Source organism: Canis lupus, chromosome 23, assembly GCF_011100685.1.
Source record: "Canis lupus familiaris isolate Mischka breed German Shepherd chromosome 23, alternate assembly UU_Cfam_GSD_1.0, whole genome shotgun sequence".
Classification (NCBI taxonomy): Eukaryota; Metazoa; Chordata; class Mammalia; order Carnivora; family Canidae; genus Canis; species Canis lupus.
Window position 1 is genome coordinate 8,286,426 of NC_049244.1, and position 14,100 is coordinate 8,300,525.

General features: G+C 47.9%; 1 protein-coding gene across 2 annotated transcripts; it reads left to right on the forward strand.

Moving 5' to 3' along the window:
- The first annotated feature begins 367 nt into the window (after positions 1-367).
- Positions 368-12,478, forward strand: SLC22A13 (solute carrier family 22 member 13). Of its 2 annotated transcripts, XM_038570460.1 has the most exons (10): positions 371-1,186; positions 7,889-7,992; positions 8,241-8,395; positions 8,613-8,781; positions 8,971-9,091; positions 9,183-9,277; positions 9,458-9,672; positions 9,872-9,980; positions 10,538-10,753; positions 10,955-12,478. In XM_038570460.1, the coding sequence occupies exons 1-10, from the start codon at positions 809-811 to the stop codon at positions 11,046-11,048; spliced, it is 1,656 nt and encodes a 551-aa protein (XP_038426388.1). In that variant the 5' UTR covers positions 371-808; the 3' UTR covers positions 11,049-12,478. The 2 variants fall into 2 exon arrangements, with proteins under 2 accessions (XP_038426389.1, XP_038426388.1); XM_038570461.1 differs by lacking the exon at positions 10,955-12,478 and having other exon boundaries at positions 368-1,186; positions 10,542-10,686.
- The last annotated feature ends 1,622 nt before the right edge of the window (positions 12,479-14,100 follow it).

Sequence of the window (14,100 nt, forward strand, 5' to 3'; positions counted from 1 at the left end):
TGTGGTGGAGGGAGACTTTGTCCTGTGTTTCTCTGTTATCACTGAATTATCTATTGTGATTGAAGCTACCTTTCAGCAACTTTCGTGTTCCTTATCATGAGAATGTGTTAATGGTTTCTTCCTTGATTAGAGTAGGGCTCAAAATGCAACTCTTGGCTCTTTGGTAATTGTTGGGTGCTCTTGGATTGTCTTTGGTACTGAGAAGGAAAGGCATTTATGCCCTTGATAGGTCTCTTGGCCTTCATGCTGCCTTACCACATCCCAGAGACCCCTAGGAGAAAGATAAGATCAGCAGCATCAAGAGGCCAGATTGGGCTACTGACCAAGTTAGTATGCAGGCTGTGTCCTTGCTCTTCTCCTGACTTACCCCCATTGTCTAATTTGGGCTGGTCCCTAGAAGGGACTTTTGTGTCCCTCTGAGTGTTGGAACTACTCTCAGAATTTGGAGTCTATTGTAATGGGAGGGACTTGAGCCAGGAGTGACTTGTTTAGGATGTTGTTATTGGAGGGGTCTGCTCATGCACTATTTAACATTTGGCTAAAGCTCATTCCTGTGCTGGGCCTGAGAAGGTACTTCTTATAATGTTTCTGTCCATCATACTAGCAATAAAGCATCCTTGGATTCTGTAAACCAGAGTGGACTAGTTTTTCATCCTTCCCAGGCTACAGCCAGGAAGTTGAAGTGTGACAGGTTGGGCCAGGCAAGGCTGGATTAAATATTAACACAGTTGTCATTACTGCTCACAGGAGCAAGTGCCCCAAAGCCAAGCTGCAGAGCTGTTTGGTGGCCCCAGGCTGACCGGTAGACATGGCTCAGTTTGTCCAGGTCCTGGACGAAATAGGTGACTTCAATCGCTTCCAAGTACGGCTGCTGATACTGCTGAGTATCCCCAACTTCCTGTCTGCTTTCTACATGTTTGCCCAAGTCTTTATGATCCAGGATGAGGCCCACTACTGCTCAGTGGCCTGGGTCAAGAACCATACTTTGAACCTGAGTGCTGCCGAGCAGCTGACACTGAGTGTGCCCCTGGATGCTGCAGGCAGTCCTGAGCCCTGCCTCATGTTCCGGCCTCCTCCTGACAATGCCAGCCTGGAGGACATTCTCAGCCACCGCTTCAATGAGACGCAGCCCTGCGAGGCAGGCTGGGAGTATCCTGAACATGGGCCCCTGTCCCTACAGAATGAGGTAGGGCTGCCCTTCTGCCTGTCTGCCTGTTTGAGGTTGGTCAGCAACGCTGTCTGACCCTCTGCCCTCAGCTGCTTGTGTTGCCCCTTCTGTGTTCTCCCCTTAAGCACCCAGGCCTGAATGACTGACCATTGGTGTGCCTTTTTTTTTTCTTTTTGCCAATCATCCTGCTTTTGTCTTTGTCCTCTGGCTGTTGGTCCATCTATCCATATTCTCTGTCTGGTCTGTCTGTCCATTTGTCTGTTCATCTTTATCCATCCTTTTGTCCGTTCCCCTCTGCCTGCCTGCCCAGTTACCTACCTTTCTTCCTGTCCCCTCCTGCTTTCCTGTCTTTATGCCTTTCTCTCTTTCCATTGTTCCCATCTGTCTCTCCATTAGCCTTTTTGTCTTTCAGTCTGCCCCAGTCTGCCTGCTTACCTATCCTCCTGTATGCCCATTCACTTGTCTGCCCTCTGGCTTGTCTGATGTGGGTTTCCTGCCTACCAGCTGCTCTCTCTAGGGCTATGCCTGCCTGCCCTCTAAGGCGCCTAAGGATGCCCCCGAATCTAGGACTTGTCCTGCAGATAATAGCATTTGCTCTGCTAAACTCATTTTCTTAGGAAGGATCTAGGCAAATAAACAGATTCCCATTCCAGCCAACTGAGCAAGTAAGGCTCTCTGGAAGCATCCTGGCCACCCTGCTGCTTCCCAGAAGCTGAGGCTGAGACACAAAGTAGGGAGATGATTTGGTCAGGGCCACCTAATGAGCTGATTGTGGAAGTTGGGCTCCCATTCAGGTCCCTACAGGAGCAGGAAAGAGCACAGAAAGATGGTACAGAATCCTGAGATGTGGGCATTGCTGGAGTATCTGGACAACTCACCTTGATGGTGGCAAATACTGAGCCTTTGTGGAAAGGAGAATCGAGTCCAGAGATTAAACATTCATTTTTTTTTCCCCTGTGAGTAAAAAAGTATTTACTTTTTATTTATTTTTTATTTATTTATTTATTTAAATTTATGATAGTCACAGAGAGAGAGAGAGAGAGAGGCAGAGACACAGGCAGAGGGAGAAGCAGGCTCCATGCACCGGGAGCCCGACGTGGGATTCGATCCTGGGTCTCCAGGATCACGCCCTGGGCCAAAGGCAGGCGCCAAACCGCTGCGCCACCCAGGGATCCCAGTATTTACTTTTTAGAGGCTTTCAGAGGACAGTGTTTTAACCAAATGTGTTTGCATGTTTTAATTATTATTATTATTATTTTAAAGATTTTATTTATTTATTCATGAGAGACAGAGAGAGAGAGAGAGAGGCAGAGATACAGGCAGAGGGAGAAGCAGGCTCCCCACAAGGAGCCTGATATGGGACTCGATCCCGGATCCTGGGATCATGCTTTAAGCTGAAGGCAGATGCTCAACTGCTGAGCCACTCAGGCATCCCTAATTATTATTATTTTAAAAAATTATTTTTGAATTAAAAAATTATTTAAATTCTATTAGTGAACATATATTATTGGTTTCAGAGATAGAGTTCAGTGATTCATCAGTCTTATATAACACCCAGTGCTCATCACATCACATGCCACATCACATGCCCCACTGTCTATCACCTGGTTACCCCATCTCCCTACCCTCTCCCCTCCAGCAACACTTAGTTTGTTTCCTATGATCAAGAGTCTCTTATGGTTTGTCTCCCTCTCTGATTTCATCTTGTTTTATTTTTTCCTTTCTTCCCCTATGATCCTTTATTTTGTTTCTTAAATTCCACATATGAGTGAGATCATATGATAATTGTCTTTGACTGACTTATTTCACTTAATATAATACCCTCTAGTTCTATCCACATCACTGCAAATGGCAAGATTTCATTCTTTTTGATAGCTGAGTAATACTCCATTGATATATATATATATACCACATCTTTTTTATCCATTTATCTGTTGATGGACATCTGGGCTCTTTCCATAATTTGGCTGTTGTGGTCATTGCTGCTATAAACATTGGGGTAGGGATCCCTGGGTGGCGCAGCGGTTTGGCGCCTGCCTTTGGCCCAGGGTGCGATCCTGGATACCCGGGATTGAATCCCACATCGGGCTCCCGGTGCATGGAGCCTGCTTCTCCCTCTGCCTGTGTCTCTGCCTCTCTCTCTCTCTCTCTCTGTGACTATCATAAATAAATTAAAATTAAAAAAAAAAAACATTGGGGTACAGGTGTCCCTTCGTTTCACTACATTTGTATCTTTAGGGTAAATGCCCAGTAGTTCATTTGCTGGGTCATAGGATAGCTCTATCTTCAACTTTTTGAGGAACCTCCATACTGTTTTCCAGAGGGGCTGCACCAGCTTGCATTCCTACCAACAGCGTAAGAAGGTTCCCCTTTCTCCACATCCTTGCCAATATCTGTCGTTTCCTGACTTGTTAATTTTAGCCATTCTGACTGGTGTGAAGTGGTATCCCATGCAGTTTTGAGGCATTCACATTTATTAAAAGATATTTTTACTTTTAAGTAATCCCTGTACCCAATGTGGGGCTCAAACTCACAACCTTAAGATCAAGAGTTGCGCACCCTACTGACTGAGCCAAACAAGTGCCCCAGGCATTCACTTTTTAAAATGTGACCCCAGAACTGTTGCAGCCTGAAGATATGTCCTGTCTGTCTTCCTCCTAACCCTCCACCTCATTCTGCCCCACAGTGGTGTAGGCAGCCTAGGAGCTCTCCAAACAGAGCCCAGTCTGGTCCTCATTGGCCTCTCCATGTCCCCAGCATCACCCTCATGGTAGGATCAGCCTCCACTGGTCCTCAGATGCTATGGGTGCTAATTCCACATGTGCTCAAACTCTGCCAACCTGGCCAAATAATCATCCTTAAAGCCCAGGCAAATTTCCAGACTGCACGAAGCCAGCTCTAGCCCTATTCACACCCTGTGCAGTACTGTTGTGCATTTTATTCAGCCAAAGCTCCCTGAGTGTTAACTGTACAGGGAGCAGTCAGAGGAGGGAGGCACCTTATTCTTATCTGAGGATTTGGGGCTCCCCTCTTTGTCTCTAATCATCAACCTAGAGTGTGCTGGCACTGGGGTTAGGTGGTTGATCTCTTGCCCTTCCCTACCATGCTTCTCCTGCTCTAATCCTCCCAAGGACCTCAGTTCCCAAGAGAATGTACATCCTTTGGTACTTTATGTCCTGCATCACATGATAACTCCAACTTCACATCCAGGGCTACTTTGGTGTGGGATCTTTTCCTTTCCTTTCCTTTCTTTTCTTTTTTCTTTTCTTTTCTTCTTTTCTTTTCTTTTCTTTTCCTTTCTTTTCTTTCTTTCTTTTCCTTTCTTTTCTTTCTTTCTTTCTTTCTTTCTTTCTTTTTCATTCATTCATTCATTCATTCATTCGTTCAAGACACAGAGAGAGAGACAGAGACATAGGCAGAGGGAGAAGCAGGCTCCCTGTGGGGAACCCGATATGGGACTCGATCCTAGGACCCCGGGATCACACCCTGAGCCAAAGGCAGACACTCAACTACTGAGCCACCCAGGCATCCTGTTGTGAGATCTACATGTTTCCCATCTATGAGGAGGGGCTCTGCAACACGAATCCACGGGACTCTCTTTGAGCTGACATCCCAACTTTCCTTATTATAACCAGCAGCTTCATAAACTGAACTTCAATTGGGTCTAATTTGATAAGAAAAAGCACATTGCCATATAGGCTGTGTGCTCTTAAAGAACAGAGTATATTTCTCCTTCTCAGTCTACCTCCCAGCATTTCCTGGGTGCCCATCATTGGTAAAAGAAAATACGACTCCCAGCCTTGTCCACGTATAGGGAGGGAAATAGACTTGAAGTGAATAACAATACTGTGATCTGTCCTGGGACCAGAGAAGGGGCAAGGATGGGAAGGAAGGGTAAGTAGAGAGAATAGCCATCTCTAGGACTAGATGCATGAAAGTGCTTGGCATGTTCAAGGAATGTCAGCATACAAAGAGGTTGGGAAACTGACAAGAGCTGACTTTTAAACCATCTTAGATACAGAGCAGAGGAATTGGGGCTCTCTCCTAGAGACCAAAGGGAGCCACCAAAGCTTTTGTAACAGGAAGATGTGATGGGTGTGTACCAAGAATGGGGGTGAGATTCTGTATGTCTCTGTGGCAGGCCCCAGGTAGAACCATCCACTGTGGGTGTTGCAGCTGGGGAGGTTAATGGCTAGCATCCCAAGGGCGGAGGCCTCTTGTCTCTGTTCCAACTGCAACACGATCACCACATCTTGGCACATCACCAAGCCATGCTCTCTGTGACTGCACAGTGGGCATAAGGAGCTTTTATGGGGTTAGAATGAGGATTTATTGAAATAAGGGGTATAGAAACTATAAGGAGGTAGTGAGTGGTGGCCAGTGAATAGGGGCACCAGCCTTGGGGGATTCCCTTGGATTGGCACCCAGGCCTTCAGAGCACTACAGCCCAGTGTGTCTGAGATGTCTGCCACCAGCTTGAGTTTCTTAAGCATGGAGCCAGTGCACCCTCTGCTCAGCTAACATTTACCGAGGGCTTCCTGTGTGACAGCCACTGTGCTAATAAGCATGTTACATGTGTTAATTCCTTTAATCCTATTGGGGAACACTAGGTAGTATATTTTATCCCCATTTTGTACATGGGAAACCAAGACACCAACAGATGGATTAACAGGCTCAGAGTCACACAAAGTTGCTTGGTTCAGGTTCCAGAGACTGATAGTAGCAGGCCTTTATTTATTATTTATTTTAAAGGGTGTCTAACTCCAAAAGCAATCTGTGGTTACTACACAAAAACCAAACAGACTAGAAGTGGGTGGAATAAGTTCAAATCCCCTGTCTTGCCTCACTTCATTTCCAGGGCCAAGCAGTTAATCATTTGACACTTATTGAAAATTAACAGTTGTTCTTGAAACAGAAGTATGAGCACAATGATGTCTCCTAGACTCATTAATTTCTTGCTAAAAGTTATTTTGACTGATGATGGTTGGCTAGTTGTATTAGTTCATTTACTGATTCATTCAGCAAATATTCTCTTAGCTTTCTTTTTTTTTAAGATCTTATTTATTTATTCATGAGAGACAGAGAGAGAGAGAGAGAGAGAGAGAGAGCAGAGACACAGGCAGAGGGAGAAGCAGTCTCCATGCGAGAGCCCGATGTGGGATTCAATCCCAGGTCTCCAGGATCACACCCCGGGCTGCCCTCTTAGCTTTCTTTTTATTATTATTATTTTTTTAGATTTTATTTATTTATTTGAGAGAGAGAGAGCACAAGGAGGGGAAAAGGGTAGAGGGAGAAGCAGTCTCCCCACTGAGCAGGGAGCCTGATGTGGAACTCAATCCCAGGACCATGAGATCATGACCTGAGCCAAAGGCAGATGCTTAACCAACTGAGCCACTCAGGCACCCCATTCTCTTAGCTTTCACTCTGTTTCTCTGGAACAAAAGGAATGCCATCCAGCAGTGAGACCTATGATAATGTGCATAACCTCTCCTCCCTCAGGAGGGTGTACTAATAAATCAAGGATCGTTGTCAGAATTAGATAACACATGTGAAGCATTTAGCAGACTACCCAACACAGAGTGAGCCCTCAAAAGGCATTAGTCATCGTGAAGCTATCTCCATGAGCTGTGGAGGAGAACTCATGTGTCTGTTCCCCCCACAGACATTGAAGCATGGAGCTGAGCTATGTGCAGAGGGCCCAGAACTCCCCCAGGGGCCTGCAGATCAGCGGAGGTGGGGGTCAGTCACATGTGCTTCCTATGTGTGCACCTGCAATAGTTATGTGTGTACAGAGTTATACCGACATGCGTATTTGCTCCACTCAGTTTCTCAGGCCACGGGTCAGGTTCTCTCTGTGAGTCTCCAGGTGGGTTGCCCCACTTCTGAGTGTGCATGAGAGTGAGGGCCCTCACGCACTTGTACCCATGTGTGTGTTCCTCTGTCCCCATCTCCTTCTGCCAGTAGTGTGTGAGGGCTCCTTGGGATTCTCACCCACCTGTGAATGATGAGAGTTTCATGGAGATTTTGCAGCCAGATGAGAAAATTTGAAGAGGCCCAAGCAGGTCCAAGGGGTGTCCTGGCTGTCGGGAAGAGGCCCCATTTGTCAGGCAGTAGCAATTAGTGGTATGTCAGAAGTTCCAAACTTTGTATCCTGTGTCAGTAACTCACCATGGCATCTTCAGCCCAAAAGACAAACCTAACAGTTTTATGTATGAACTAATTAGATCCAAAAAACTTAATTATGTTCTAAAAACTTACTAGCTGTTTTAAAAAATAATACACATAAACTGAAAGAGAGTATTTTTATTTTTAAATAAATACATCTCCTACTAATAGGATATATGTACCTATTGGGAGCTACATAACTTCTCCATCCTTGAACATTTTTCACTCCACATGGTGCTTGCTTCTTTTGTCAATACAACTGCCAAAAATACAGCTTCACATAGATATGACATTGCTGAAAGGAATGTAGCATGATCTCATGTTGAAACAGAACTGTCCTTAGTTGGTAACTCTTGTAATATCAGACAGATGTTGAGTATTGCTATATTTCCCTTTAAAATGTTAAGTGTTGTTCTGTGCCCCATGAATTTATTCTGGTGTCCTGGGGGTGACTTCGCACACAGTTTGGGAACCACAAGCATCTTCCCTGAGAGGCTTGTAAGTAGGACTTGCCGTCAGCGGCCCCTGGTTCATATCTGCCTGTGTCTGCCTCAGTTCAACCTGGTTTGTGATCGGAAGCACCTGAAGGAGACCTCACAGTCCGTGTACATGGCCGGGCTCCTCGCTGGGTCTCTAATCTTTGGGCCTCTCTGTGACTGGTAAGAACACTGACCAGCTCAGCCCTGACCTAGCATGCTCCTAGGTTCCTGGCACGGTTCCCCCACTCCCACCCCCCATGATCCTCCCTGGTGTCCAGGACGAGCCCCTGTTCCCCTCTACCTCAAACAGAGCTCCCAGGGCAGGGCCATATGTCCTCTGTCAGACAGAGAGCCCAGGGTGGGGCTGGGTCTCCCCTACTTCCTTCTCCTCAAAGAAATTCCCTCATGAACCTACCTTGTTACTCTAGGATTGGCCGCAGGGCCACTATCCTGGTGCAGCTGTTCCTCTTTGCCATCTTCGGTCTGAGCACAGCCTTTGTGCCCAGCTTCGAGCTCTACATGGTCCTGCGTTTTGCTGTGGCCACTGCTGTCGCTGGGTATACCTTCAGCAACGTGACCCTACGTGAGTGTCTAGCTCCTGAAGCCTTGAGCCATGAGGCATGAGGCAAAGCCTTGGGGTCTGAGCTGGCCACGTTTGGGGAGGCTTGTTAGGTACCTGCCCCCCCATACCTGGCCATGCACAAGTGAGACTGAGGCCCATGCTGCCAGGGGGGATCTAGGGTGTGACAGGGAGGGGGTGGGCAGGGGCTGGCCCAATCTCAGCCTATCTGTTCACACAGTTACAGAGTGGGTGGGGCCCTTGTGGAGGACTCGAGCCGTGGTCCTGGCCCAGTGCGCCTTCTCCGTGGGTGAGATGGCACTGGCAGGACTCGCCTATGGCATCCGAAACTGGAGGCATTTCCAAATGGCTGGCACTGCACCTGTCTTGCTGCTCTTCTTCTACTTCTGGTAAGGAGGTAGTTCCCAGGAGCAAGCCACTCCCCGGCTAGCTGTGCTGAGGTTGGAGTGCAACACTAACGTTCACCTCACAGCACACTCCAAAGCACAAGGGGTATGGGGTTCAGTGTGCCCTGAAACAGCTGGGACCACCTCTGGGGGAGTAAGGGGCTCCAACGTCACAGCCATTCCAACATGCAGGGCTCTGCCAGAATCAGCACGGTGGCTTCTGACCCAGGGGAGGGTAGAGGAGGCGAGACAAGTGATCCAGAAGGTGGCCTCTGTCAACAAGCGGAAACTCTCTCCAGAGCTCCTGAGCCAGGTACTTCTTACAGGCCGAACTCAGCCCTGCCCCTGAATCTGGCCTGTACAGAACTCTTTGCCTGGCCCCTCACTGTGCATCTTCCCCCCAGCTGGTTGCAGAGAAGACAGGCCCCTCGGGGAATGCCTTGGATCTGTTCAGACACCCCCAGCTCTGGAAGATGACCCTGATCCTCTGCTATGTCTGGTGAGTACACCAGGGTCCATGCCCCTCCCTGAGGCTCCTGCATGTGTCTCTGGTGTGTCAGGAGCTGGGGCATGGTGACTGTCAGGGATGGGCTGTGTGACTCCCTCTCTGGCAGGCTCTCCCTGAGAGCAATGGTATCTCATCACCCAGCAGTGACAGGGATTCCTGGACCCTTTGTAGGTTTGTGGACAGCCTGGGATACTATGGCTTGAGCCTCCAAGTTGGTGACTTTGGCCTGGATATCTACCTGACGCAGCTAATCTTCGGAGCAGTTGAAGTGCCCGCCCGCTACTCCAGCATCTTCATGATGCAATGGTTGGGCCGCAAGTGGAGTCAGATGCTCAGTCTTGTTCTGGGTGGCCTCATGTGTATTGCCATCATCTTTGTCCCAGCAGGTACCAGGCCTGGCTCTCCCACACCCTTACCCCTCAAACCACCTCCCTGCAAGCTACCAGAAGCCCATAGCATTCCTTCCAGGAGTGAGGGCTGCCCTGGGGTCCGGGTGCAGCAGGAGGTTTGGGAGGGCAGGGCAGGGGTGGGACCCAGGATAGGGGGCTGTCTACCTGCACTTGGCTGACCAGCATCCTCCACTAGATCTGCCTGTGGTGGTCACCGTGCTGGCCGTGGTGGGCAAATTTGCCACGGCCTCTGGATTTACCATCTCCTACGTATACTCTGCTGAGCTCTTCCCCACCATCATCCGGTAAGGGCTGCTGGGCAGCTCCTGCTCCTCTGCCCCAACACCCTGATTTTGGCCATCCCTCCTCTGCCCTCACTGCTATCCCATAGATAGCTTATGAGGCTGGCTCAGGGGCAGCAGTGCTTGTGGGGTCCAGGGCAGCTAGCGATGTAATCCCCATGTCATCCTAGGCAGTGGAGGACAGATATAGGAGTAGGTCATGCCCTGGCTTTGTCAAGACTGAAATATGGAGGAAGTCTAAGAATGAATGGTTGAGAAGAGGACCACTCAGGTGGGGAGCTGAGGGGATAGTCGGGAGGTACAGACTTTTGCTTGAGACTTGGTGGGTGAGCAGGAAGGCAGCAAACAGAAAAGCCTAGAGGTGGAAGAAGCATGGCACCCAGCTGGACTATGAGCAGTTAGTGTGCAGAAGCAGAGAACAGAGGCTGACTGGGCTGGGTGAGCCTGGGGAGCCTGTGGGGACATAATGAGAGCCTGGGCTCTCCCAAGGTAGAGCTGGGGTGGAGCTGTGGCCTAGAGTCTTGGCTGGATCTGCTCAGCTTGTACTGACCTTCCTCCAGGCAGACGGGCATGGGGCTGATGGGCATCTTCTCAAGGATTGGAGGGATCCTTACCCCTCTTGTGATCCTGCTGGGCGAGTACCAGGCGGCCCTCCCTATGGTCATCTATGGCAGCCTCCCCATTGGGGCAGGCTTACTCTGTGCTCTGCTGCCAGAGACACGTGGCCAGCCCCTGAAGGACACCATCAGCGACTTGGACCAGGGTCCCCACCCACGGTGAGCTACTTGCTTTTTCTGAAGCCCAGGCCTCTACCTCACGGTGTCTATTGTTGCCTGGAAGCCAATATGGGGCCCTGAGGAGCCACAGACATCTGACAAGCTTGGGGCCAGATCCCCATCCTCTGGGGAGGGGTGGTGAGGGATACTGCCATGGGCTCAATTCCTGATCAGGCAGTGATGGCCTCCTGTTCCCTCTAGGCCTCCAGGGTCAGCACCTTCAGAAAAGGGAACAGAGGCCTCAGAAAGCACTTCCAGCCCAGGGGTGACTTTTGTGAGCAGTACGTACTTCTGATTGTGTCTCTGGAGCTGGAGTAGCAGCAGTAGCGAGCTACCTGAACACCCCCTGGAAAAGCCTGGGGCCTGCCCACAAGCCCCACCTCACAGATAGAGGCAGCACACCCTGGCCTGGTCCCCATGCCAGCCACTGGCTGCTTAGTCCCTAGGCATCCGGGTGGGCTTCTCTCTTCTCGTTGCTTCTCATCAACTTCCCCACCCCAGCATACTCCCAAGCCCTGTTCTGGGGTAGGATCTTAGGTATATCTTGGGCTTTACTTGTTCTCTGACAGTCTTGTGAGAGTATGGCTCCTCTGCTCTTCTCAATCTGGGCTCCCCCTGCTCTCAAAACAGATAAGCTCAGAACAGAGCAGATGCTTTACAGCCTTTCCAAGGATGTGGCAGTAGAAGGAGAGAAAATTGAAGCTGCGGTGTACATCTATCCAGTGAGAGATAAGGCTGTGGATGAGGAGAAGGTTGTAGTTCCTTCTAGTGGCTGGGCCAGGCTTGGGTGGGGCTAATGAGACAATAAAAGGCAAGCAGAGGGCAAAAGATAAACTGACACTCCACATCTCCCCTCCCCCAAAGATGAAAGTGGGATATTTGTGACATTGCTCAGGCCCTCAGGACTGACCAAGAATGAAGGAAGGAAAAGGCAAATGGTCACCTGATAATAGATCACAGTTTTTACAAGAAAAGCACAATCTGGAGAATAGTCATGTAACTATAGTTATATAGTTTATATATAAACCTATAGACTCAATTTCCTGGAGCCGTAATGTCACATATTCTTCCATTGGATAAGAAACTCTATGTAATCAGCCATTCCTCATGCTTAGACCTCAGCCTTTTCTGCCCACAGGTCCTCTTGCTGTGCTTTAATAAAATCACCTTTGTTTGCACTGAAAACGTCTCAAGAATTCTTTCTTGGTCACTTGCTCTTGGACCCAAACTCCAAATTATATCATTTTGGTGCCCAGTGTGCAGCTTGAGGCTTCTCATCTGGACTCTGAGCCTTGTGCAAACCCAGTGAATACCTCTTCTTGCTCTCCCTTTACTTTCATTTCAGGGGCTTTTCAAGGAGTATTGTCTTATTGGAACACTTTCACATTCATTACTGAGGCTGCAATCCTCTAGCCTGTGGCTACTCTATGGGGAGGAGAAAGATTGCCTTTTGGCTAGAAGTTAGTACATTGGTCAGAATGGTAATAAGACCCAAAAACTTGATGCCTTCCTCTTTGTTTCTGTCCTTATACAACATGATCTTTCTTCAGCACAGGACAGCCACTGAAGTCTCTAGGACGGCTGCCAGTTGAAAGACTGCCATGTGAGGTTTCCTCTTCATTGGTCTAATGTGATTCTCTAGACATTTCTGGTGTAGCTGCTTTTGGTTGCGAGAACTCTGCTCAGAGCTGGCTGAAACCAGTACCCAATTTGATTAAAACACAACTGGGGACCATTTCCTAGGGAAGCACGCCTGTTGGAATGTCACTTAGATCATGGTGAATTTCTATCTTTATTCTGTCAGTGTCCCCTACTAACTACTTAAATTACAAAATTGGGTCATTTCCCCCTTGTAAAACTTTTCTTAGTGTTTTCCGTGGATTAAAAATGGTGGGTTCTTCATGGCATGGCATTTTGGTCCATTCACCAGCACCCATTCGTAGCCTAGGATGCAATGGGGAAGCAGGAAGAAATGCCAGTATCTCTCCTACAAGGCAAGGTGCTGTTCATAGCAACTTTGTAGAGGGACACCTCTGGTCACTCTGATATCAGGAACCTCTGACATGTCCCGTGTGGGACACTACCTGGGAGATGGGAGGGGGTAATTTTTGATAATGGACTTTTCTACTTTTCTAAGAACATGGGATCTTCTTCAGTCCCCAAGGATTATTCTTTGGGATGCCTTATAATCCACTGGAATCAATTTGGATTACAAGATTTATGAAAGAGAAAACTGATCTTCTGTAACATTGCATAGCCTCAGTACTCCTTAGGAATTGAGGAAAACTGGCCCATTATACTTCAATACAATCTATCCATTAGATCTCTTCTGCAGAAAACAGGGCATATGGATTGAGATACCCTATGCCAGGCCTTCATGGTCCTGAATTAGGATCTGAACCTGAGGACCTCTTGCAGAATGTGTCTAACCACCAATCAATTTAATAACCTCCCCTCAGGACATATTTGATGATGATTGTCTAAGTAGGCCCATTCCTCCTAAAAAATCTGGGCTACTGGAGGAATCACTGACCAATCCAAACAAAGGGAACACCAGCTCTATTATTATCCCTCCTCCTTATAAACCTCAACATGCCTCTCCTCCTAGCCCAGCTGGACTTACCAGGAGCAGAACTCCCTATCTTCTAGGACTTCCACCTAAATCTGGATTGCATCCTTTTGGAGAGGTTGCCAATGGAGAAACGGGCACAAAGTCCACGTTCCATTCTCCATGGCAGACCTGGCTCAGATAAAACAATAGGACAATATTCTGAAAACCCTTCTAAATTTATTGGGGGCTTCTAACAATTATCTATTATGTTTGATTTGACCTGGAAAGATATATCCTTCATATTATCTCATTGTTGCACCCCTGAGGAAAAGAACTATATCTGGGCAGGAACTTGAGAGTTTGCCGATGAACTAGCAGCCAGAGATAGAGATCGTTATCTGGTAGGAGGCATTGCTATTTCCAATCCTGAACCTCACTGGAATTACCAAGCAGATAGACAGGAAAGGGAAAAGTGAGACCATATGATTGCCTGTTTAATAGAAGGAAAAAAGAAAGTATTGTCTAAACCAATACATTTTGATAAAAATCAGGAAATTACTCAAGGAGCCAATGAGAATCCAGCTCTATTTCAGGGTTGTTTAATGGAAGCCATCCATAAATATACAAATCTGAACCCAATCTTACCCGAGGGAACAACTATACTAACATACACTTTATAAGTCAGTTGGTGCCTCACATATGCCAAAACTGACTAAAATGGCTTTAGGACCTCAAACCCCCACCTAGTGAGTATTAGAGGCAGCTACTGCAGTCTTTAATTTTTTTTTTTTTTTAT